The following is a 24,415-nucleotide window of genomic DNA, read 5'->3' as shown; positions in this document are numbered from 1 at the left end:
TCAGAGGGCCCTTGCAGGTTAGATTATTTCTAAGCATCATCTACTTATTGGTCCTCTCCTCAAATATTTTGGCCGGTGACTAGGGCTTCCTACATATCAGCCTTCTCCTCTTCCTTGTTTTTGAGTGAGGAACTCTGAGAATGTGCATGTACATGTGTATATGGTTTATTTATATACATATATATGCATTATATAGATAAACATATGTATGCATTATATATGTCTCATAAAATGAATCTTATCTAAATCTTATAAAAATGTAACCTTTTTTTCCTTTAAGAGTTACAATTTAAATTCAACTTAAATTCTCTTTAAAGTTACAATTTGAAGTTATAAGGAGTAACCTATAATATTGTTCTCTGGATCACATATTCTTGTAAGAAAAAGAATGACAGTCTGTTCTGAGTTTATAAGACGAGGGCAAAACAACTTGAAAGAAAGCATATTGGATTTTCTCTCATCCATGGCAACTGACAGTATGTTTCCTAGTCTTTTCCTTCTTCACTGTCCCCAAATAATTTTTTTTGACATTTTGACTGTAATCAGACCTTACATTTGCTACCGCGATGAGAGTGTCTCTGGGAGACATTTTTCAGGCCAGTGATTGTTAAACTTTTGCATCCCATCATCATCAGAATTGCCAGGGCCATGTCTCTGGGTGAATTGCTCATGCATCTTGGCAGGGACTGAGCCAGAGCAGAGCTTCTGTGCTCAAGAAAGGGTGATACCCAACCTGATGGTTGGGTCCTGGGGTCAGGCTCTGCTTAAGAGGTGGAGATGATGCAGTGTGACTCCCTATCTGAAATCCTTCAAAGATTCCCACAAAACCACCCCCCTCCCATTTTCTTTTTAAAAAGGACAATCCCTGTGTCTTCCACATCCTTATTCTGCTGGGTGCTTTTTCTTTGGCATCATGTTCTAGATTTTATCCTGTTTCCTAAATATTTTCTTGCTCAACACTATGGTTTTAGAATCTAGCCATGTTCCTATATGTAAACCTGGTTTGTTAACTGCCTGCTGAATTGTATTCGGCAGAGACCCATAATAAGGATGGGCACCTGGTTTGCCCTGCCTCTCTGACCTCACAGATAATCCTGTAGTGAGTATCCTCACATCGGTCCTCTTATAGACCCGTGTGAGAGTTTTCTGGGACGTGCGCCCAGGAGTGGTTGCTGGATTGTGGGAGATACATGCACTTAGTGTCATTAGTTGCCGTCCCTGTTTTAATTAACTCATCTCAAACTTAAGTGCCAGGCATTGTTCCAGGTGTTAGGGATACAGGAGTGGACAACACACAAAAACCCTGTTTCTCATGCTGCCATAGTACTTCAGAGAGATGATAAACAAGTCAAAACTAAGTGATGTGTCAGGTGGTGATGAGGACTATCTGTGTGTATGCTCAGTCATGTCTGACTTTTTTGCGACCCCATGGACTGCAGCCCACCAGTCTCCTCTTCCATTGGACTTCCCAGTCGAGAGTATAGGAGTGGGTTGCCATTTCCTTCTCCAGGAGATCTTCTCGATCCAGGGATCAAACCCTCATCTCTTGCATTGGCAGGCAGATTCTTTTACCACTGAGCCACCTGGAAAGCCCCTGATGATGAGAGCTATGGAGGGAAATAAAGTCTAGGAAGGGATTAGTGAGAGTGATGCCTGGTCTGGGGCCTGGGCTGCAATTTTAAATAGAATGGTCAGGGTAGACCTCACTGGAGATTGGAACAAACACCAGGCTGAGACATCTGAGCATTCAGGGCAAGGGCATTCCGACTGGGAGATTAGCAAGTGCAAAGGCCTTGTAGTTTTAAAACTTTGGAATTTGAATTGTGAAAAAATGACCTGCAGTCAATTTCTTAAAATACATTAGAACTTTTCTGCTAAATATTAACACTCTTTAATTGACTATTATACAATTATAAGAGTTGGTTTCTTAAGTTATTTAATCAATCTTGGTTCTTTCACAAAATCTAACTGGGTAAATGAATATTGGATAATATTGGATAATATCTGACTTCCCAACTAACCTGAACGCAAATTATTTAAGCCTTCAAATAGAGAGATTATTTTGGTGGTGACTGTCTTTGATGAAAAGGAGTCACATGTCAAGGAGTCACTTGTCACAAGTCACTCTGTATCAGGGATTTGGTTAAAACATCAAACTAAGTTCCAGAGGCATTCTGAGATCATAAAGATTCAGTCTGTGCTCCATTTTGAACCATTTAGTCTGTCCATTGTGCTTCTGCAGTGGAATCTGTAAGCCATGCCAATATCCTGAACCATCAACGAAGAATTCCATTATGGTCAGGGTGCACTAGGGGTGCAAAGATTAAAGGTACATCTTTGAAGTACCAAGAGCCCTTGTTATTCTTGAGGGTGGTCTCCTAGGGCTTTCTGAAGTCCCCCAGTTCCCATTGCTGAATGTTTGTCTTGAGTTCCCTGCTCACACCTGAGTCATGTGTTTTGTGAAGAGTTACATGTCTCCTATGCATATCCTCACTAGGTGATTTTTTTCCTAAGTAACACAGTTATACAGATCAGGTCAACAAAGCCAAGTTAAGAATGCTGAGCCTGAGCTCTTACTAGCTGAGGAATTTTTCCCTACTGGATCTTACTGGAGATAAACAATTCTACGTCATGAGAGCAGGCACATTAAGAATGCTGAGGCTCTGAATGTGAAGGACTTAATTGCATTCTCTGTGAACTTCATGGTTGTTTAAGTATTTAAGATTTTATTTAGTATATTTTGTTCACTGATTTGTGTCACATTTATTATGCCTGCAGGTGTATTGTAATCAAGGGATGTGTGTTTTGGAGCAGGTGCTATTTTCTCAGAAGGTTTTTAAGTTTAAAAGTGAACATAGGATTTGTAATTGTTGAATTGTGGTGGTTATGAATTTTAGATCAGATATTTTATGGGAAATATTTAGATTGCTTGCCATTATAATTAAATGCCTTTTTAAAGCATGCTATACTGTCTTTCTGAAGTGACTTAGCAGCAGCAGGATACTGTCTTTTGGGTTATGTTTATAGCCTGATAATATGTTTTCTATGTAGAAAGATATACAGTGATGTCATTCTCCACTTGTCCTCCAAATGCTGCTATGAAATGAGCTGTCTATCTTCATTTAATTATTGGCCTGATTTTAAAAATGATCGTACTTGAATGATCTTACATAGGAGTTGGAAATGGCATTTTTCATCAGAGTGCTTATGGGACGTTCTTAATAATGGAATAGATATTATATGAAACAGCAAGTGAATATAATGTAACCTATTATGCATTATGAGTTTTAAGTTATGAGTTTCTTTGTTGAGTATTGTGCTATATGATTAAATATGTATCCTAGTCTTATTTGGAGATAAATCTTTAGTTATGCAACTGTGAGGAAACCATGGGAACCAATAAAATTTTATATGAATTAATAAAACCACAAAGTACATACATTATGCTATTAAAATATCCTTTTGTTCAGTATATTTCAAAACTTAAACTTATGTCTTACTATGGAGCTTGATCTGCATTTTACTGGAAGAGCTTGGACTGTAACTTATGGCCCTGATACTAGTTGGCTAAACAAATACCTCAGCTATGTCCCAGTCATGAGCTGGCTTTGTTTTATAGTAAGGCTTGGGTTTCCCTGGTGGCTCAGAGGGTAAAGCATCTGCCTACAATGCGGGAGACCCAGGTTCGATCCCTGGATCCAGGGATCCCCTGGAGAAGGAAGTGGCAACCCACTCCAGTACTCCTGCCTGAAAATCCCATGGACTGAGAAGCTATGGGGTCCCATAGAGTTGGACACAACTGAGCAACTTCACTTTCACTTCTCACTGACCAGTACTTTATTTTTTTTATTATTTTTTTTAATTTTATTTTATTTTTAAACTTTACATAACTGTATTAGTTTTGCCAAATATCAAAATGAATCCACCACAGGTATACACGTGTTCCCCATCCTGAACCCTCCTCCCTCCTCCCTCCCCACTCCATCCCTCTGGGTTGTCCCAGTGCACCAGCCCCAAGCATCCAGTATCGTGCATCGAACCTGGACTGGCAACTCAGTACATATACACAATGACCAGTACTTTAAAATGCCTTTAAAGTAAGACTAAAAGTTTCCTGTGTTAACATTTTAAAAATATGGTCATATTAATTCTTTTAAAAATTTAGCTGCAAGTTATAAAAAGTTTTATAATGATTATAACTTTGGCCATTATCAGATTTTCTCATGAGAGAGTCATTTGTTTTGGGAACTACCAACTTAGAGTGTGGAATGTAAAGTTCTATCATGTGACTATAAAACATATTAATCTTTTTCTCCATCTAGGTACCATTTACATTTACACTATTTGCAGAAAATTGATGATCAGAGGTCATTCTTCCAAGGTATGAAATTTACTGTCAGAATATCTTCCCCTGTATTTCCTGGTTTTCTTAAGACTTTTGTTAGCATTGAATGCTAAACAAAGAAAATTTAATGACTTAGTGTCACAAAAGTTAGTGGCTGTATTTGTATTACTAGGTATACTGTTTTTAGTTTTCCTTTAACATGATCATAAATAAAAATGTAGACAGTAAAGTATTTATGAAAAGAAAGAATTTCCCAAATGGATAGATATTTCTCCAGGGTCCCTCAGTCTTTCAGATTAGTTGTAACTTGTCAATATGATACTGCTGCTACTGCTGCTGCTGCTAAGTCACTTCAGTCGTGTCCGACCCTGTGTGAACGCACAGATGGCAGCCCACCAGGCTCCCCCGTCCCTGGAATTCTCCAAGCAAGAACACTGGAGTGGGTTGCCATTTCCTTCTCCAATGCATGAAAGTGAAAAGTGAAAGTGAAGTCGCTCAGTCATGTCTGACTCTTAGTGACCCCATGGACTGCAGCCTACCAGGCTCCTCCGTCCATGGGATTTTCCAGGCAAGAGTACTGGAGTGGGGTGCCATTGCTTTCTCTGCAATATGATACTGAATATCCATCTAATAACTATATTACCCCACTCCACCCCACCTTGCTGTGGAGCTCAGACCACATTTGCTTGAAGAACTTGTCTTGTACTTATGGCCCAGATACTCGATGGGTGAACAAACACCTCAGCTATGTCAGTCATGAGCTGACGTTATTTTATAGTAAGATTCGCACTGACCAGTACTCACTGCTTAGTTTTAGCTGTAGGGGATGGCTTCTGTTGATTTCCTTACCATGTTGGTAGCACCTTTGTCTGCAGGAGACATATTTATTCCCTGTGTTCACTATCCAGTCATTGGAATGTAGGCCAAGAAAGGACAACATTCTCTCCTCGAGACCATGCTTGAGTTGTTGCTGGCATTTGCAACATTGCTATTTGAGTCTTCTCTGCTGCTGCTGCCATTGCCTTCTCCGTGAGTCTTCTCTATTGTATGTAAAAACTTGCTCTGGATATTTGGACACTCGGGACAGATATTATTTTCCTTATTTCCTCAAAACATAGCCAAGTATCTTAAAAACTGACAACACTTAAAAAAATAGATGCCAAGATATTTGCATGCTTAACGGATAGCATTAATTGTGTGTTCTCTCTCTCTGTTTTGTTCCTTTCATTTAAAAGCTCTATTACTGACAGTGACTTAACAAACTCTATGCCAGCTTTTTGAGTGTGAATTAAAACAAGGAGAGGCTGTACCATGCATAATGTAAATTTGGCCTACAGACTATTCCAATGATTCTCTATTCAGTTCCAGATGATTTCCTGAAAGGAATTTAGGAAATCTCCTGTTGTGCTTGCTGTGGCAACAAATAACTGCTCCACAGAATCACCGTAGTTTGGTCTGCTTATGACATTCGTCTGGCAAGGCTTTGAAGGGCAGAGATGTCTGTGCCAACATTTAACTGTTGGTGTTTGTACTTGCTAATGTTGAGGGAATTTTGATTTAACATGATAGCCATCTTAAAATAATTTCTTATTTATATTCCGTATAAGATTTCTTCTCTCCCCCTCATATAACGTGAGTTTCTCATTGACAGAATAAGGAAGGCCCGAAGGAGGATCGTTTCAAAGACCCAGTCTGTGGAGTGGGAGTCGGGGGAGTGAGGAATGCAAGAATTTTGGGATGGTGGGTGGCTGCACAATTGGCACTTGCAGATCAGGCTGGAATTCTTTCAGTGTATGTTCAGTGTAATAAGATTCAAGGAAATTAAGTTTTTACCCTGAAACTCACAAACCCTCAGCTGATGAGTCGATTCCTGAGCTGAGACTCTACACGGACTCGATGGGTCCATTTAATGGGGACAAGCCCTTGGCAGTCCAGCCCCATCTGAATCCTCCTGATTTTGTAGCTACTGTAGAGTTCAAGTCCATTACAGTCCAAAACAGAAGGAGAAACAGACATGGGGTCCTCAGGTTTTTAGTGGTGTCACCCCAGAGCAATCTAAACTCCTATTCCTATAGGATTTGGTAATTATGATTACCACTTGTTATTATTGAATATTTATCGAATCCCTACTATGTGCTAAGTGCTGTGCGAAGGGCTCTGCGTACACAATAATGCCTTGGTAGTCTTGCGAGGGTGAGACCTTAAGACTATCATCACTGTCCTTTGTTGAATGAATGCTTACCATCTCTCAGGTATGCTTCTAAGCCATTTTCACATATTACTCATTGAATTCTCACCAGCACTTGGAGAAGGTAGCATTATCACTTATGTCTTACAGATGAGGAAGCTGAGGCTTGGAAGAGTTGCATATCTAGTTAGGATCGTTAGAGATGTAGCTGAGGCCAGAGCCGATGCGCGAACGCTGGTTGTCAGATTCTTCCACAGACCATCACATAAAGTTCAAGTCCAGACTTTGAAGTGCCTCTCTTTGCTCCCCTCCAAGGCCGTGAACTGAAATAAGTGACGCTGCACTGCCATCTTGTGGCTCGGCTGGCTAATCCTTGTGTGGGTCTTCCTACTGGACACCTTAACCATGCTCTTGCTAGGCTCCTAAAATTTGTATTTTTCAAAGTTATGTTCTCTTTTCTTTTAATGAAGAGACTAGTCCTGCTGAAATCATCAAATTTTTGTTAATAGAAATAATTCTTTCTTTTATGGGCGAGAAAAAAATGCTGCAATCAAATTAAGTAGTTTTTTTTTGAAATGGCATTTCAGCTTCGAAACCTGAACGATGGTTTCTCAGAACCCTCAGTGGAATGATGGCTTTTCTTCTCTTCATTGAAGTTGCCGCGTGTAGTGGGAACAATCCTGCTGCCCTTAGGAGTCCAGAGACCCAAATTCCAGCCCCAGCTCTGTCACTTCCAAGCAGTTTAGCCTCTTGGAGTCAGATTAGGTTACTTTTAAGGTTCTGTCTGGCACTAAAAATCTGTGATGTGGGATCTTTTATACTAAATCTGAGACCACCCCAAAATATTATGTGAACAACTGGTAACTGTAGCTAGCTAGTTTTATTTTGAAGTATGAAGTTTTGAATACCAGGAATCCTGAGAGCTTTGAAAGCCACGTGGATATAAAGGGGGAACAATTTGTACATGATTTAATCCCACGCCCCGCAAAACACAACTATATGAATGCAAAAATCCACAATAGGATTTCTTTACAGTAGATAACGTGAAACTCAAGAATTTTCACAGTGTGGCAAAATTAGCAAACAATGACAGAAACAATTAAAGCAGCAATAAAGCAACCCCAGGTTGACTTAATAGAGATATAGGGACCAGAACCAGAGAGTGAGAGTTTCATTTTACTGTGGTCTAGTCATATACTGTACAGGGACATTGGCCACCTCAAATAATACCATGGTAAGAGAGGGAAGCTCTGTTCTGGGAGGATAGAAGTGCTTGGGGATCTTAGTCCTGGAGAGTGCTGGGGGAGCGGGCAGCCTGCATAGATGCTTTCAGATTCTTGGAAGGCTGTATAATTCTCAAGTTGAGTCTTGAGTGGTCTTGTGCTGTTCTAGAAGGCATAACTAGAACGAATGCACTGGAGGTGTATCAAGGTGACTGCATTTCAGGTTAAAGAATATCATGTTTAGAAGTGTCTTCTTATGCCACGTGGCACATTCCTTGTTGCTTGTGGGCAGAGAAGGTGAGGGACATCAGGTGGTGGTGCTGGTGATGTTGAGGGAATGAAATTAGATTCTCAGCCCCTTGATGCTATGATTACTAGAAATATGTAGCATCAGGAACTGAAACTTTTCAATGAAGGTCTGTTGTCAATCAATCAACAGAAATTTGTTGCTAATAACAATTGCATTGTTGCAATTAGCTCCTTGGGCTTCCCTTGTGGCTCAGCTGGTAAAGAATCCTCCTACAATGCAGGAGACCCTGGTTAGATTCCTGGGTCAGGAAGATCCCCTGGAGAAGGGATAGGCTATCCACTCCAGTACTTTTGGGCTTGCCTTGTGTAGCTCAGCTGGTAAAGAATCTGCCTGCAATGTGGGAGACCTGGGTTCAGTCCATGCATTGGGAAGATCCCCTGGAGAAGGGAAAGGCTACCCACTCCAGTATTTTGGCCTGGAGAATTTCATGGACTGTATAGTCCACGGGGTCACAAAGAGTCAAACACGACTGAGTCACTTTCACTTTCATGCCTTTCATAATTAGCTCCTCGACTAGTGTTGACATTTGGTAAATGTTAAGAAGAATAAGCTGAGTTCATAGGACTCTAGTAGCTAGGCAGGAAGACATCGTAAAATGGCTAACTTGAGATTTTGAATTCTTGAAATTCTTCTTTAACTTTTAAATGCTTATTTTTTAGTTGACTCATTATTTGTGTATTTTTAGCATCAGTGACTTGTGCTCACCATTCTTCATTTGATTATATTGAATAAAAATTGGCATTATTCCCTTAAAATGAAAAGACACTCAATCGTGCCCTTTCTGATTTAGGCCTTGGAATACCTCCTGTGGGCCAGTATATGTATGGAGTCTTCAGTGCCTCTCCTGTCCATCAGGTACTTGACGTGGAGAGCTACTCTTTACACAGCTGTCTGCCAGTGCTACTATGACTGCCAAGCTGGTGTTCATGGAGAGGTAGGCTGCTTTTTGGGCTTCCCAGGTGGCACTAGTGGTAAAGAACCTGCCTGACAATGCAGAAGATGTAAGAGATGTGGCTTCAATCCCTGGGTTGGGAAAATCCCCTGGAGGAGGATGTGGCAACTCACTCCAGTATCCTAGCCTGGAGAATCCCATGGACAGAAGAGCCTGTTGGGCTACAGTCCATAGGGTTGCAAAGAGTCAAACACACTGAAGTGACTTAGCATGCATGTGTGCAGGCCACTTTTTAATTATGAGGATGCTAATACTTAAAAATACAACATATTCAGCATTTTCTTCATTAGATAAGTGGGAAGAAAACAAGCAAACCAACAAAAGCCAAAGAACTGGGATGAAGCAAAGATACAAGTCCCAGGCTTTATTTGCAGACATTTGCCTGGCTTCTCCATTCTGTGAATCTCTTGCTTTTACTTTCTGCTTCCCCGTTTATTCTCTGTTCACTTCCACCATCTTTGCTTCTTTTCTGAATAAGATCTCTGATATCTTCCCTTCCTCTTTATATTCTTGTATGCAAGCCACTTTCCTTCCCTGTTTAGTTTTTTTATTCCAAGCTGTCTACTATCTGTTTTGTTTTTCTCTGCTTCCAGCCACCATTTATTTAGTATACTCTATTTCTTATTTTTCCTCTTTTCCTGTATATATTTTTGATTAAATATTTGAAATGTAGCTTAACTGGTTGGAGCTTCTATTGACCTATGCCACATCTCTGTGCAAATGAAATCCGGTACCCTCACTATAGTATGTAGTACTCTGCTTGTCAATAGACCGGTAAGAATTAGAAACAGGCATTCCTTCCTTTGGACCATCCCATCCCTGCACCAGTGAGCATAACTTGGTGAGTGCAGTGGGGTCTGGATTTCAGCAGGAGAATAGCTTAATTCAGTCCTTGTGGGATACTTTTCTAGCCTAGGATACATTCTAGAAACTACTCACCATATATGCAGAGTTAGTCTTAGTGTTCTAGTGGTGGCATATTGCTATAGCTATTAAATTTATCAGGGATAGACATGTTTGCATAGTTTGAACCATTTGATTCCTATTGGAATTTTTTTCTTATTGAAAAGTGTAACCCTTTATGTTACTGTTATGTTCTAGAAACATCTTCATGAAATCATAAATTATAAATAAAATACTTGAAAGAACTGCTAAAATAAATTATAGGAATGAAACTCATTTTGCTATTATCTCTATCATAGCAATAGAGAATTATAATAATGGTGATCTGATTAAATAAGCACGCCCACCTTCTTCCTTTCCTCAGATATTAATAAACACTTTCTGTATGTTGGGTACTGGAAATATAAAAACAAGGCCCTTTAAGGACCTAACAATTTAGTTGACAATGTGTACAGTTGAATAGATAACACAGCTGGTTTTGGTGGAAAGGTTAGAATTTGAGAAGAGCACTGAGGAGGGGTGTATGTGTGTGTATGTGCATGCATGTGCGATACCGGAGAAGTGATCATCTATAAGAAGCTACTCTGTAACCAGAATTTGAATTTCCTTACTTTTTTGAATTTCTTTACTTTTCTGCATTCTAAGGTTAGTATAGCCAACATTTCATTGACTTTAGATTTACAGAAATTAGTGGTGCTTCTAGGAAATGATTGACGGGTCAGCTACTATGTTCTAAAAAAGTCAGCATCAGCCTAGAGTTTAATCCACAAATTAAATCAAATGTCTGGGAGAGTAAAACATACTCTCTTGATACATTTTTAATCACTTTACTCTAATGTCTTATGAATTAAATTTATTTTAATTGCATGTAGGCATTTGCTCGGCGTGCTTTAGCTAAAATTGATGAGTTACGGCAACTGGAATTAATGAGTTCCTCACAACCACAGGAAGAATCCAGAGAATATTATAGAGAGGCCACAATAAAGGTATAAAAATTTCATGAGATAAATCCACTGTACTCTACAGATGATGAAGTACTTAATATCAGTAGTTGAGAAGTGTATCCCATTGATGCTTCATAAGTAATTTTTCTTTTTGAGGCAGATGGCAGTCATGATCTTCAAAAGAGGAGTATTTGAATCTAGAAGAAAAAACAAAAGTTTCTTTAGACCAAAGATAAGAGTTAACATAAAGGAAGCACAAACTGTAAGTCTCAGAATATCTTCTGTGTTTCAGACTATTTCTACAGTGTTTATATTATACCTCTGTGTCCTTAACGCTTGATCATTATTCTTCCCTGGTGGCTCAGATGGTGTAGAATCTGCCTGCAATGCAGGAGACCCAAGTTTGATCCCTGAGTCAGGAAGATCCCTTGGAAAAGGAAATGGCTACCCACTCTAGTACACTTTACTTGGAAAATCCCATGGACAGAGGAGCCTAGAGGGCTACAGTCAATGGGGTTGCAAACAGGCCTACAACTAACACTTTTACCACTCAATATTAAATCCTGCCACCTATCTGTGATGACCTAGAGGGGTGGGATGGGGGCTGGGTTGGAGGGAGGCTCAAGAGGGTGGGGATGTATGTATAAAAGCTGATTCACCTTGTTGTACAGCAGAAACCAACAAACATTGTAAAGAACATTCTTATCCTCCAGGTAAAAAAATCCTGCCCCCAATCCCTGCAAATAGAAGAATGTCTTCCTAATTTGGACATGGTCTTGTTTCATCCTTTCCTCAGAGCTTTTGTACCTTTGCATAATCCTAGTTTTGTAATGTTAAAGGGCAAGAAGCTGAAGAAGAGCCTGGGAAAGGCTCAAATTTACAGCCTTCTGAGTAAGACCGCAGAAGCCTTTTGACCACTTGGTGTCAGTTTTGAAGGTGTTGAGGATGGAGAGGAAGTGGAGGCACCTTTTCTTATCAACTTCCGGTTTCATCTTTGGAGTATTTAGGATGTAGGTTGGGCTTCCCTCATGGCTCAGTGGTAAAAGAATCCACCTGCCAATGCAGGAGACATGGGTTTGATACCTGATTAGAGAAGATCCCATGGAGAAGGAAATGGCAACCCACTCCAGTATTCTTACCTGGGAAATCCTGTGGACCGAGAAGCCAGAGTCGGACACAACTTAGTGACTAAAATAACAACAACAGGATGTAGTTGCACTAAAGTAGTAAATGAGCCCCATGCCTCAGGGGCTTTAAAACAAAAACTTATTTCCCACTGGAGTCAAATGTTATTATATTTATCTGCTCATGACTGATGCTCAGGGCCAAATCGAGAGGTGGTCCTCATTTGGAAAACTGCTAGGTTGTTCTGCCAGAGGAGACCTAGGTCGTTCTGCCAGAGGGGACCTAGGGGAGCTGTGGAGGACTTCACGTAGGTAGTGATACTCAGTATGGAAGTGACTACAGTCTTCTTTCTCACAAGCCAAAACCCCTCACACAGCCCCTGTTGGCCACAAGTATGTTTGGCCAGTTGCACTAAGGGAGGAGAGTGGGACAGACATATGCCTGTGGGATCTTCTGCCCTTTCTCCCTTCTGCCTTTTCCCCTCTCCCACTGTCTTCCCCTTGGCCATTCGGAGTCTCAGTGTCCTTAAATCCCAGCTCTGTATATCTTTGCAGTGCCCTGTGACTGTTCTGGATAGCTGTAAACTCTCTTCTATGAGCTTCTGTGTAGGGATTGAAAATGAAAGTAGAGGGGAAGAATATGAACACTTTCTGACAGAAGAGATGTAGACTCTCAGAACCTGGAAGAGATTTTGGAAATCATTTGGGTCAGTCCTTTTCTATTACAGATGGGAAAAATAAATCCCAGAGTATTTAAGCCAGCTGCTGGCAACCCTTGAACCAGAACCCAGGTCTCTAGCCCAGGGTATTCTAAATAATCCAATGACTGCTGTTCTCTTTCCTCATTTCTTCTTATAAACATTTGAGAGAATTTCTCTTTTCTTTTAAATGAATCCAAATACTAAATGAAAATATCATTTGGACACAGTAACTTTTCATTGCTACTTAGTGTCCATGATATATTGACTGGTGAGCCCAGACATACAGTTCATACATCCTTTTAAATTGTACCACTTATTGACTCATGGTGTCTAACTGGTTGAGGGTGGTAACCTGCCAAATTGTAGATAGTCCATTGGATGAGCTGTTGAGTACCCTGCATCTGGTATCATTAAGTAGTAACGCTATAGTGTTTGTTAGAGAGCAGGGGTAATATTTTGCAGAATGTTCTGCTTTATGCTTATGAAATCATTTTATTATGTTTCTACAAAAGCAAATGATTTCAATATGCATTAAATCTATTTTATAAAAAATTTCTGAGTTTGTAGGTCAATTGTTAACTTGCAGTAAATCATTTTGACTCAAAGGATTGTTTCGTAGGACTATTAATTCAGACTTCTGATGATTGACCATTTAGTGATTCATTCAAAAAATATTTTAAAGTAACTTCTCTGTGAACAAAATATGGAGAGATTACATTCTAGTGGAGAAATTACATAAGAAATAAGTAAATTAAAGCCTGTGATAAGAATTAAGAAGGAAATAATGGTGGTGATTAAATGAGTTACATGTAACGCCCCTAGAATGTTCCTGGCAAATGGTAGCACCTTAGTAGTATTAGCTGTTACTGTTATTTATTTTTCATGCATTCATTTAGTAACCATGTATCAAAGGCCTACTGTGGTCCAAGAGTGGTGGCATATATTAATAGAAAAGATGAAGTCACTGTTCTGTTTTTTTGAATGACTTTGAAATAATAAGCAGGATTTAACTGGACAGGGAGAACAGGAAAAACATTCTAAGTGAAGGACAAGAGCATGATAGTATTTTGGAGGCAGAAGTAAGCAAAGGCTTTTGGCACACAGTGAGACAGTGACACTGAGCTTGAACAGGGTGGGTGTATTATGTTGAGAAATTAACACAGTAAGTCTCATGGCATAGATCTCATGGGAGCCATGGTATTCAGGATTGGAACTTACTGCATGGGTTGTATCATTCAGCTTCTCATCCATCCTGACATTTTAAAAGATGTCTAGTATACCCTAGGCATAGCTCAGTTGGTAAAGAATCCGCCTGCAATGCAGGTGACCCTGGTTTAGTTCCTGGGTTGGGAAGCTCCCCTGGAGAAGGGAAAGGCTACCCACTCCAGTATTCTGACCTGGAGAATTCCATGGACTGTATAATCCACAGGGTTGCAAAGAGTCAGAAATGTCTGAATGACTTTCACTTTCACTTTTCACCCTAAGCAGTACATGTACCAGATTTGTCCAGTACTTTTTATTACTAATATTTTAGTTGTTTTCCAATCCTTTGCTATTATAAATATTGATGTAGTCAACATCTTCAAGTATATTATTTTTTTCCTTCTTTTGTTTCCTGTGGATAAAATTTAAGGTGTAGAATTTGAGTAAAGTTACAAACACTCTTATTTCTCTTGATGTATATTACCAGATTGAATTTCTGAAATGAGTTCTCCAAGGTGACAACCTGCCTATGCCAATTTCACCATTATCATTTTGATATTATTTCTTAATATTTAAAATAATTAAGTTTTCATAATATGGCTTGTTTTAACTTTATTGTTTTGAACCAGATTTCCCTTACATTTGTGTTTACTCTTTATATTTTCTTTTTAGGTGAATTATCTTTCACAGTCTTTGACCATTTATCTACTAGAGACTTTAATTTTTGAATTGTATTTGAATGGGCTCATTCTTTTCATAGACATCAATATTTTGTTTGTCATGTTTGACAATTCAGTGTATTTATTACACTAGCTTTAAATTTTTTATAGATCTTTTAAATATTTCTACTTTAAAATCATTTGCTTGTTATTCATCTATAGATCTGATAAATATTCTAGTTCACTTTTTGTAGTTTCTCTACAATATTTTAAAAAACAAATTTCACTGTAATCTATCTGGGATTTACCATTTCATTTTGAATACTTCTAATTATTAAGAAGTTTATTATATTGTTTAACTATAAATTTTTAAACCTCTGTCTTAACCTATAGCAAATATCTTAGAAGAAACCCTGACCTCTGTTTGTAAAGTAAGAGGCCTGAAGTTCGAGTTTTACTGAGTTTTTTTTTTTTTTAATTGGAGTATAATCACTTTACAATGTTGCATCAATTTCTGCTGTACAACAAAGTGAATCAGCTATATGTATATATATATCATCTCCCTCTTGGATCTCTCTCCCACCCCACCCCCATCCCACCCCTCTAGGTCATCACAGAGCACCGGCTGAGCTCCCAGTATTATATAGCAGTTTCCCACTAGCTATCTATTTTACACATGGTTCAGATCAGTCACTCAGTCATGTCTGACTCTTTGCGACCCCATGGGCTATAGCATGCCAGGCTTCCCTGTCCATCACCAACTCCTGGAGCTTGCTCAAACTCATGTTCATCAAGTCAGTGATGCCATCCAACCATCCCATCTGCTGTCATCCCCATCTCCTCCTGCCTTCAATCTTTCCCAGCATCAGGGTATTTTCCAATGAGTCAGTTCTTCACATCAGGTGGCCAAAGTATTGGAGCGTCACGGTAGTAGTGTATGTATGTCAATCCTAATCTCCCAATTCATTCCACCCACCCCTTCTAGAAAAACGGTACAGGTGAGTCTATTTACTGAGGTGGTTTTTTTTTTTTTTTTTAAACATATCAGTCAGCCTAAGGGTTGAAAACACATAGACTCTAATAAGCAGGGAAGTTGGTGTTTGGAGAAAAATAGTCCAAAGCAGCTTTATTTCTGCTTTTGCTTTTCTGTCTTCCTCACTTTGCCTCAGGAAGATGAATGAAGCAAGGAAATCATGGGAAATGTGGATGCCCGCTAACTGGACATGGATTCTAGCAAAGCCAACTAAAGCTGTCTTTCTTATTTCCTGGTAATCTAAGCACAGAGAACAGCTCGTTAGTCAGAGAGAATAATGAAGTGTGTAGGTAGGCCATCTGCCAGGAGTGAAATCCTTTCAGGCCGACACAAAGTAGAGTGACCAGGGATCCACATGGGGCTGTGAGTGGCACCTGCTTCTTTGTATCCAGTTGGTCAACTCTTCTTTACAGTTGGCTGTTGAAAGACTAGTTGCTGCTGCTGCTGCTAAGTCGCTTCAGTCGTATCCGACTCTGTGACCCCATAGATGGCAGCCCACCAGGCTCCCCCATCCCTGGGATTCTCCAGGCAAGAACACTGGAGTGGGTTGCCATTTCCTTCTCCAATGCATGAAAGTGAAAAGTGAAAGCGAAGTAGTTCAGTCGTGTCCGACAGTCGTGTCTGCCTCTACTTATACGATAAGATATTATTTCCAATTTGAGTTTGGGGACCTTCTTCATTAGAATTTCAATCCGGTTTTCTAAAAATGCTCCACCCAGACTCACTGACTGTCTGGAGATTTGGTTGGTGAATCTAAAAAGCTCTCCTGAGAGATTCTCAGGCAACTCGAGTTTGAGTATCAATTTCCTCAGGGCTGTAATTAAGTCGCTGCAAAACATGTGGAGACCAATGCTGTTGTTTATTAATAAAGGGCCTTTGTAGGCTGTCTTGGAAACACAAACATAAAGAAAAAGCAAAGTCTTTGATGTAATGGTAGCACAACATAAACTTTAATAAAATCTGGAGTGATACCTCAAAAATGGAAACCCTAGAAGCAGCTGTCTCATCAACAGGCCAACCAGTCTCTCTGTTAGCATTAATAAAGCACACCTTACTCATCTTTGCCTTATGCCATCAGACATTGTAGAACTTTAAAAAAGTGGGCTGTATTTTTTTTTTTCCCCAGATGCCATGGCCGCGTACGGCCACAGAAAAGCTGTTGGAGGAGTTGTTTGATAGCACTGCCTCCCGGTTTCTGGCTGTCTTGGAAGCGCTCTCTGACTCAAATCGGCGAATACTACAGACTGGACCTGTTTTTACAGATGAAGTAGAAGTTCGTGATGTTGTCTCAGAACTGTTTATGGCAGGAAAAGAACTTTTAATAAGTAAATAAGTTATTAAAATAGTATTTTATAAAAAATAAAAATACTATTTTGTGGTAGAACATAAATAACAAAAATTTTAGCATGATATTTGACACATAAGAAACCAATACCAATTTATTGATCTTTTTTTCCTTAAAGATTTTTTTCATGTAGAACATTTTTAAAGTCTTTATTGAATTTGTTACACTATTGCTTCTGTTTTATTTTGTATTTTTGGTTTGCTAAGAGTTTTTAATTCTGAATAGTTGTTGAATTTTATTAAAACCTTTTTCTGGGTTTTTTGAGATTTATTGAGTTCATCAAATGGATGAACTTTTTTCTATTAATATGGTGAGTTACAATGATTACTTATATAATCTTTAACCACTTCATATTCACTGCATATTTTTGGAATAATCTTAATCTGGAGGTGAGAATTATTCTTTTGATATATTTCTTGGTTTTCTTCCTAGTGGCTAATGTTTCTGTTAATTAGATTTCTTTTCTTACAAAGTCCTTTTTGGATTTTCCTCTCGAGGTCATGTTGGCCTCAAACAAAAGTTGAGCTTTCTGCCCTCTTTTTCTATTATCTGGAAGAGTTTTTGTCAGATTGGTGTTATTTCTTTCTGAAAGTTTGAATTTGCTGGTGAAGGCATTTGGACCTGGAATTTTCTCTATGGAAATATTTTTAGCTATGGATTCCATTTCTTCTATAGATATAAAACGATTTAGAATTTCATTTTCTTTTAAAAAATCTTCTGTTTGGTAAATACTACTTTGATTTTGTCTATATTTTCAAATTTTCATAGAATAGTTAATGACATCATCATCACCTTCTGTGTGCGCTAAGTCGCTCCAGACCTGTCTGACTCTTTGCACCCTATGCACTGTAGCCCGCCAGGCTCCTCTGTCTGTGGGATTCTCCAGGCAAGAATACTGGAGTGGGTTGCCTTGCTGTCCTCTGATCTTCCTTATCCAGGGATCGAACCCACATCTCCTCTGTCTCTTGCATTGGCAGGTGGATTCTTTACCATTAGCACCACCTGGGAAGTCCTGTCATCTTCTAAGTGAGCTTAAAGATGTGCATGTGTGTGCATATGTGTGCCCATCTGAGGGCAAGGAGCCTCTGTACTGCAGTTCAGTCTCATCTTTTCTTCATGAGGAAAATACAAGATCTCAGAGGAGAATTCCTTTGACTTGCTTCACCCACACCTGGAAATTTACCTTCCTTTCCACTGTCTCTCATTAAAATGGAAGGGATGTTCTTCCTCCTTCCCTTTAGGTCTTTGGGCCATATCTCTGCAAATTGCCCCTTCATCCCTATCCAACTTCCTCTCCGAATTTCTTCCTCTTGTTAGAGACAGATTTGTTGAAGGAATGCCTTTGTTCACTGTTCCATATTCTTCCCCTCCTACTTATACTTGGCAGTCTGCTGTCATGGACAGAGAATGTCGTGGACAACTTCCTTATTGTTCAGTTGAAAGTCAGTGCTTTTCCATTCCTTTGCTTTCTGTAGCAGTTGTTGTTGATGACACCTTCTTTCTCTTTAAATACCCTCCTTTGCAGCCTTTTCTCCCCACCTGCCCTTCTCTTACTTGTTGGGGTTCTTTGCTCTTCTATTTTTGGCAGCCTTCCATTGCTCACAGCTGATCCACTTACTTACGGTGCCTATGTGATGACTCTGGAGCTCTGTCCCTATTTTAGGTCTCCTTTCTGAGCTCCGAGTCTGTAATATCCCGCTGTGTATTTTGCTAGTTAACTCCTGCTAATTCTCTATTTTTGAGATTCCACATCCCTCCCTTTGGGTGATCTTTCCTGACCGAACCTCATACCCCACACCTAGGTTTGAGGCCCTTCTTATTTGTCCCCAGAGCATGCTGTTTTTGCCTACTAGATTTTTAAAAAAATTATTAAAAAATATTTTTATAGATTTTATATTTTATTTTTATATTGAAAGAAAGTGAAAGTCACTCAGTTGTGTCTGACTCTTTGCAACCCTGTGGACTATACGTTCCATGGAATTCTCCAGGCCAGAATACTGGAGTGGGTAGCCTTTCCCTTCTCCAGGGGATCTTCCCAACCCAGGGATTGAACCCAGGTCTCCTGCATTGCAGGTGGATTCTTTACCATCTGAGCCACAAGGGAAGTCTAAGAATACTGGAGTGAGTAGCCTACCCCTTCTCCAGGGTATCTTCCTAACTCAGGAATTGAATTTTTATATAATATTTTATTTATTCAGTGTGTTTTGGGCTGCTGTGCAGGGTGTGGGATCTTAGTTCCCAGACCAGGGATCAAACCTGAGCCGCCTGAAGTGGAGGCACAGAGTCTTTTTTTTTTTTTCTTTTAAAAAACTTTATTATGAAAATTTCCAAACACAACCAAAAGTAGAATGTACAGTAAACCCTGTGTACCTACCACCGGAGGCCTAGAATCTTAACCACTGGACTACCAGGGAAGTCCTTGCCCACTATGATTTCTTGTTTTCCCCGCCAGAGTGTGAGTTCTGTGAAGGTGGGAGTTGTGTTTGCTTTTTTCCCTCATTGTTTCTCAAGTGCCTGATATTTAATGTTTAGTAAATATTTCTTTGCATGAATGACCCCTCTCTTTTCTTTTCTAGTGTCAAATATTGGTGCAGATGGCATACTTGATTTTCCAAAAGCACATCTTTTGGAACTTATTATAAAAAAGAAGAATCTTATTTCTGTGAATGCTGCCGTGAAATTTATAAAATTAGCTTTTATGTATGAGGAATGGAGTTTATTTGAATCTGCGGCTGGGCAGCTCATTGATTTTCTCCAGGTAATACATGTAAAACAATGGCTTTGTTTTTATGGTATTAACATGACGTTGAAGTGCTAATTAACTTGTGAGATATACTTTTCTTAGAGGCAGGATGACCCAGCGTCAAAGAAAGCGGAAAAGGATTTAATTCTTCTTGTTGCGATAGAACCTTTGATCAATGTAAAGAGAAACAAAGGTTTGATCTTTCCTTTTGACAACTACAAAGAAGGTCAAGTCTATGTAAAAAAAATTGCCGTTCATGGTGAGTGTTTATTTGCCTCTTTGAAAGCTTAAGATGACTTTATACACTCTCTATAGGTGAAATGAGAGAAAGAATATTCCAGGTAGAGGGAGCAGAAGTGTAAAGGCCCTGAAGTGAGAGTGTGCTTGGTTGTTGAAGGAATAGCCAGGAGGCAGATGTGGCTGGAGTGTTCTGGTGGTGGTGCTGGCCTTTGAGAATGTGGTAGGAACTGAGATCAGAGAAATAGCTGGATGCCTGATCTTGCAGGTTCCTAGGCCTTGTACAGATGCTGGATTTTATTTATTTACTTAAAAAACTTTTTTTTTTTGTTCACACTATGGGGCATGCGGAATCTTAGTTTCCTGATCAAACCCACATTGCCTACAGTGGAGGCACAGAGCTTTAACCACTGGACCACCAGGGAAGTCTCTGGATTTTTCTGTTGCAACATGATTTTGGGTAGGAAAAATGAGGCTCTATTTTAGCTGCTGCCTTATTAATGAGAGGTCAGCAGGGCATTGAATCAGAGGTATCAGTTGACTTTGGCAAGGCAAACTTTGATGGTCTCCTGTCTCTTTCCAGTATGCAGAGTTTTCCATTCTAAAACTCAGTTTTAGGAGTTATTGTGTATATAAATGAACATCTGCAGCCTCTGTCTTTTAGAGAATCATTTAATCCCGTGTTTTATGTTTTATCACATGCTTAAGGCATTGCATGGCTGCTCAATTGTGGTAAATAATTTGTACCAAGTAATGATGCTTTTTTTTTTCTTCTAGTGGTTTCTGAATAGATATCTTTCTTATTTTTATTTCAACAGTCACAGATGTTTTAATATTATAAACCTTCACAATTCCATTATGGACATAGCTGGTATACAGATTGCAGATAATGAAAATGATAATAGTCCATTTTAATTGAATTAAAGCCTACTTAGATTAGTTTTCAAATGGAAGCATTTAAAGTATGTTATTGACATATTTGCCCAGATATCATTTATGTTATTTTTGGAGAATTTCTATGTTGCTATGCATTTTCTACTTGAAATTTTGTAACTTTTTTTTTTTTTTGCTTCATTTTCTGTACTTTATAAATTGAGATACTTGTGTGAAGTCTTGTGGATACTCAGAAGACATTTTCCGTTTGGCGACAACCTTGTATTCCTGTGTCTGTGACTCTCCACAGGTGAAAAAGTTATTTTGGACAATTTGTAATAGTGTCAAAAGAGGCTCTTCTCCGTAATTTAAAGCCATATTTAAAAATCACAGGAATTTCACCTTGCTGAAATTCTATACTGTTCAGTCATTAGGATAAGACATTGAGTTATATCTTGACTTACAATTTTAAATTTATATTTACTATTGTTATCATTTTGGACATCTATCTTTTCCTTTCAGGGAAATTTCAAGGCTAGCTATATTTCTGATAATGGAGGAAATGAAGCAGTAGTTTTGATGAGAGTTAATATTCTTAATGAAACCCTCCTTTCCAGTCCCTAAATGCAAAGCCTGGTTACTGTTTGGAGTCACTTAGCATACAATGCAGAGAAGGCAATGGCACCCCACTCCAGTGTTTCTGCCTGGAAAATCCCATGGACGGAGGAGCCCGGTAGGCTGCAGTCCATGGGGTCGCTGAGGGTCGGACACCACTGAGCGACTTCACTTTGACTTTTCACTCTCATGCATTGGAGAAGGAAATGGCAACCCACTCCAGTGTTCTTGCCTGGAGAATCCCAGGGACGGGGAAGCCTGGTGGGCTGCCGTCTATGGGGTTGCACAGAGTCGGACACGACTGAAGTGACTTAGCAGTAGCAGTAGCAGCAGTGCAGCTCTGGTTTTAAAACTGAATTCCATGGATCCTCAGAGCTTCTCTGAGGTCACCATTTCCTTCTCCAGGAGATCTTCCTAACCCAGGGATTGAACCTGGGTCTCTTGTATTGCAGGCAGATTCTTTACCATTTGAGCCACCTAGGCACCTCCTAGTATTATTACTTTGGGAGTTAGAAATTCAACATAGGAATTTTGAGTTGACCATTCAGTTCAGTGCAGTATGTATGAAGCTCTGAGAATGTTGTCTGGCACACATTAAATGTCATATGTCCATATCTATATATCTTATTGTTCTTATTTATTTACTTTACCACTTTTGCTTTCAGAATGCTCAGCCGGATAAGGAAATCGTTGTGGACATGATAATGTTCCTGTGGCAGAAATGCAAATTAGGAATGCAGCGGGTCACTGTGTCCAAAAATGACTATTCAAAGTTTACCCAGAAGATCAGTACTAATAAAGTATTCCTTTTTGTTTCCCTTCATATGCTTTTTGTTATTGCTAATTTCATTTGTGATGCACATTTTAAATCTAAATTTTCCCTACTTACCCACCTGCATAATTACTATTCTTTAAATGTGGTAATGAGGGAACCTTTCCTTTAAGTGTATTCCCTGTACTTCTGCTCCAGCTTAGTTTTGGGAAACAAGGAGGTGTTTCAGTTTTTTCAGGGAGGAATAAATATGGTATGTTTAAAGGTTATATGAACTTGAATAAATGCATTAAGAAAGTGAATAATAGAAAACAGATAAGGCATTTTAGCTCCCTGGTAGCTCAGACAGTAAAGCGTCTGCCTACAGTGTGGAAGACCCTGGGTTGGGAAGATCTGCTGGAGAAGGAAATGGCAACCCACTCCAGTATTCATGCCTGGAAAATCCCATGGACCGAATGGGGTCGCAAAGAGCTGGACAGGACTGAACGACTTCACTTTCACTTTCTGTAATAATACTCTATTTAAACTAAAGAGCTCTCTCATGGAAAGGAAAAAGTGGAGCAGGTCAATATTATAACCTAGAAACTTAGGAGAGAGTATTTTAACAATAACTCAGTCTTCTGTGATTCTGAAGCCTCCTAAGATTAGCTATATTAGGATGCATGGACATAATTTTATCATATACTCTAATGAAACAATGATCTGGTGCATAAATGTTTTTTTCCCATTTTAACTCCCAAAATGTGATGGCTAATTTTATGTGCTAAGCTTTGAGGTTATAGGCATGAAAGACAGCTTCTAAGGCACTCAGTGTAGAGCCTGAAACATCTACTTCCCCCTCACTATTTGGGAGGACTTTGATAGTGATAGTCACTGCTGCTTTTTGAAGGGAGAATGACAATTTTGAGGATACAGATAATCTTCATTGATACATAAAAAAGTCAGATGATAAGAGAAGGCAATGGCACACCACTCCAGTACTCCTGCCTGGAAAATCCCTTGGATGGAGGAGCCTGGTAGGCTGCAGTCCATGGGGTCGCTAAGAGTCAGATACAACTGAGCGACTTCACTTTCACTTTTCACTTTCATGCATTGGAGAAGGAAATGGCAACCCACTCCAGTGTTCTTGCCTGGAGAATCCCAGGGACAGGGGAGCCTGGTGGGCTGCCGTCTATGGGGTTACACAGAGTCGGACACGACTGAAGTGACTTAGCATAGCATAGCATAGCGTATGCAGACTACAAGCTAAATAATTCTTCTTCAAGAATATGTGTAAACAGAGTGATCATTAACTATCATCTTATTAGGATTATTAATTTTCTATTATAATTAAGATCCACTGATAAAAAGGTGTTAGTCGCTCAGTCATGTCCGACTCTTTGCAACCCCATTCACTGTAGCCTGTCAGATTCCTCTGTCCATGGGATCCTCCAGGCAAGAAACTGGGGTAGGTTGCTATTCCCTTCTCCAGGGGATCTTCCTGACCCAGGGATCAGGTCTCCTGCATTGCAGACGGATTCTTTACCATCTCAGTCACCAGGGGAGCTAGTACCTGTATAACATTATATGATTAGAAGGTGGCGATTTCAAGAAAGTACTCAATTTTATAAAATGTGACTCTTTCTACAATGTAGTGCACTTTCAATTGATTTTACTGTGTATTTTCTCTTTTTAGTGGATTTATCTACTGTGGCAGATAAATGAAATCATTCACTGCTATAAGATGGAAGACATTGATGTTGTGATGGTGGCAGAGATCACGTTACGATTAAGTGAAATATTGGAATCTTTAGGAAACCCAGGAAGGAAATTTAAAAAATTTCTAGGTAAAATATTGAATTAAAAGGCATGAGGTTATTAATATATATATATGAATATATAAGCACAAATTGTAATACTGTTTAACATCTGTTAATGGAAATCAGACATTTCAGTATTATGCTTCATCGATGATTTATAATCAAAGGTAGAAGTAATATAGGTTCAACCAAGTTGATGTTAAAAAAAAAAGGTTATATGCTTTCTGGTTCAGTGGCAAATGAAAATCTTTGCGTCTTCTCCTCACTTGTATACCCTTCTCTGTCCCTCGTTGTCCACCTACACCACTCACCCTCCCTCCCCATTCTTCCTTTTTTCTTTCCTCTCCTCCTTTTAATCCTACTTCCTCCTCTTCCATTTCCTGCTAGAGTGTATACTTCTTGAAGGAAGAGAATGTATTCTGGTCACCATGATTCTTGATACCGTC

At 39.3% G+C, this 24,415-nt stretch overlaps 1 protein-coding gene across 12 annotated transcripts in view; it reads left to right on the top strand.

Annotated features, from left to right (window-relative positions):
* CFAP54 (cilia and flagella associated protein 54) overlaps positions 1-24,415 on the top strand; it is a 313,162-nt gene that overhangs the window by 17,967 nt on the left and 270,780 nt on the right. For 9 of the 12 annotated variants that reach the window (XM_044941474.2, XM_044941469.2, XM_044941472.2 and 6 more), the window contains exons 5-14: positions 4,323-4,381; positions 8,857-9,000; positions 10,794-10,907; positions 11,026-11,127; positions 16,712-16,910; positions 19,507-19,688; positions 19,776-19,932; positions 21,008-21,093; positions 22,064-22,198; positions 23,846-23,996. In XM_044941474.2, coding sequence (XP_044797409.2) covers positions 4,323-4,381; positions 8,857-9,000; positions 10,794-10,907; positions 11,026-11,127; positions 16,712-16,910; positions 19,507-19,688; positions 19,776-19,932; positions 21,008-21,093; positions 22,064-22,198; positions 23,846-23,996 — 1,329 coding nt within the window. Of the gene's footprint in view, positions 1-4,322; positions 4,382-8,856; positions 9,001-9,199; positions 9,417-10,793; positions 10,908-11,025; positions 11,128-16,711; positions 16,911-19,506; positions 19,689-19,775; positions 19,933-21,007; positions 21,094-22,063; positions 22,199-23,845; positions 23,997-24,415 lie in introns of those variants that run through there. The other 3 variants (XM_044941468.2, XM_044941475.2, XM_044941473.2) reach the window with 3 other exon arrangements.

The sequence above is a fragment of the Bubalus bubalis genome, chromosome 4, assembly GCF_019923935.1.
Source record: "Bubalus bubalis isolate 160015118507 breed Murrah chromosome 4, NDDB_SH_1, whole genome shotgun sequence".
NCBI classification, from domain to species: domain Eukaryota; kingdom Metazoa; phylum Chordata; class Mammalia; order Artiodactyla; family Bovidae; genus Bubalus; species Bubalus bubalis.
The sequence above is the reverse complement of the archived record's forward strand: the minus strand, read 5'-3'. Positions and strand labels throughout refer to the sequence as shown.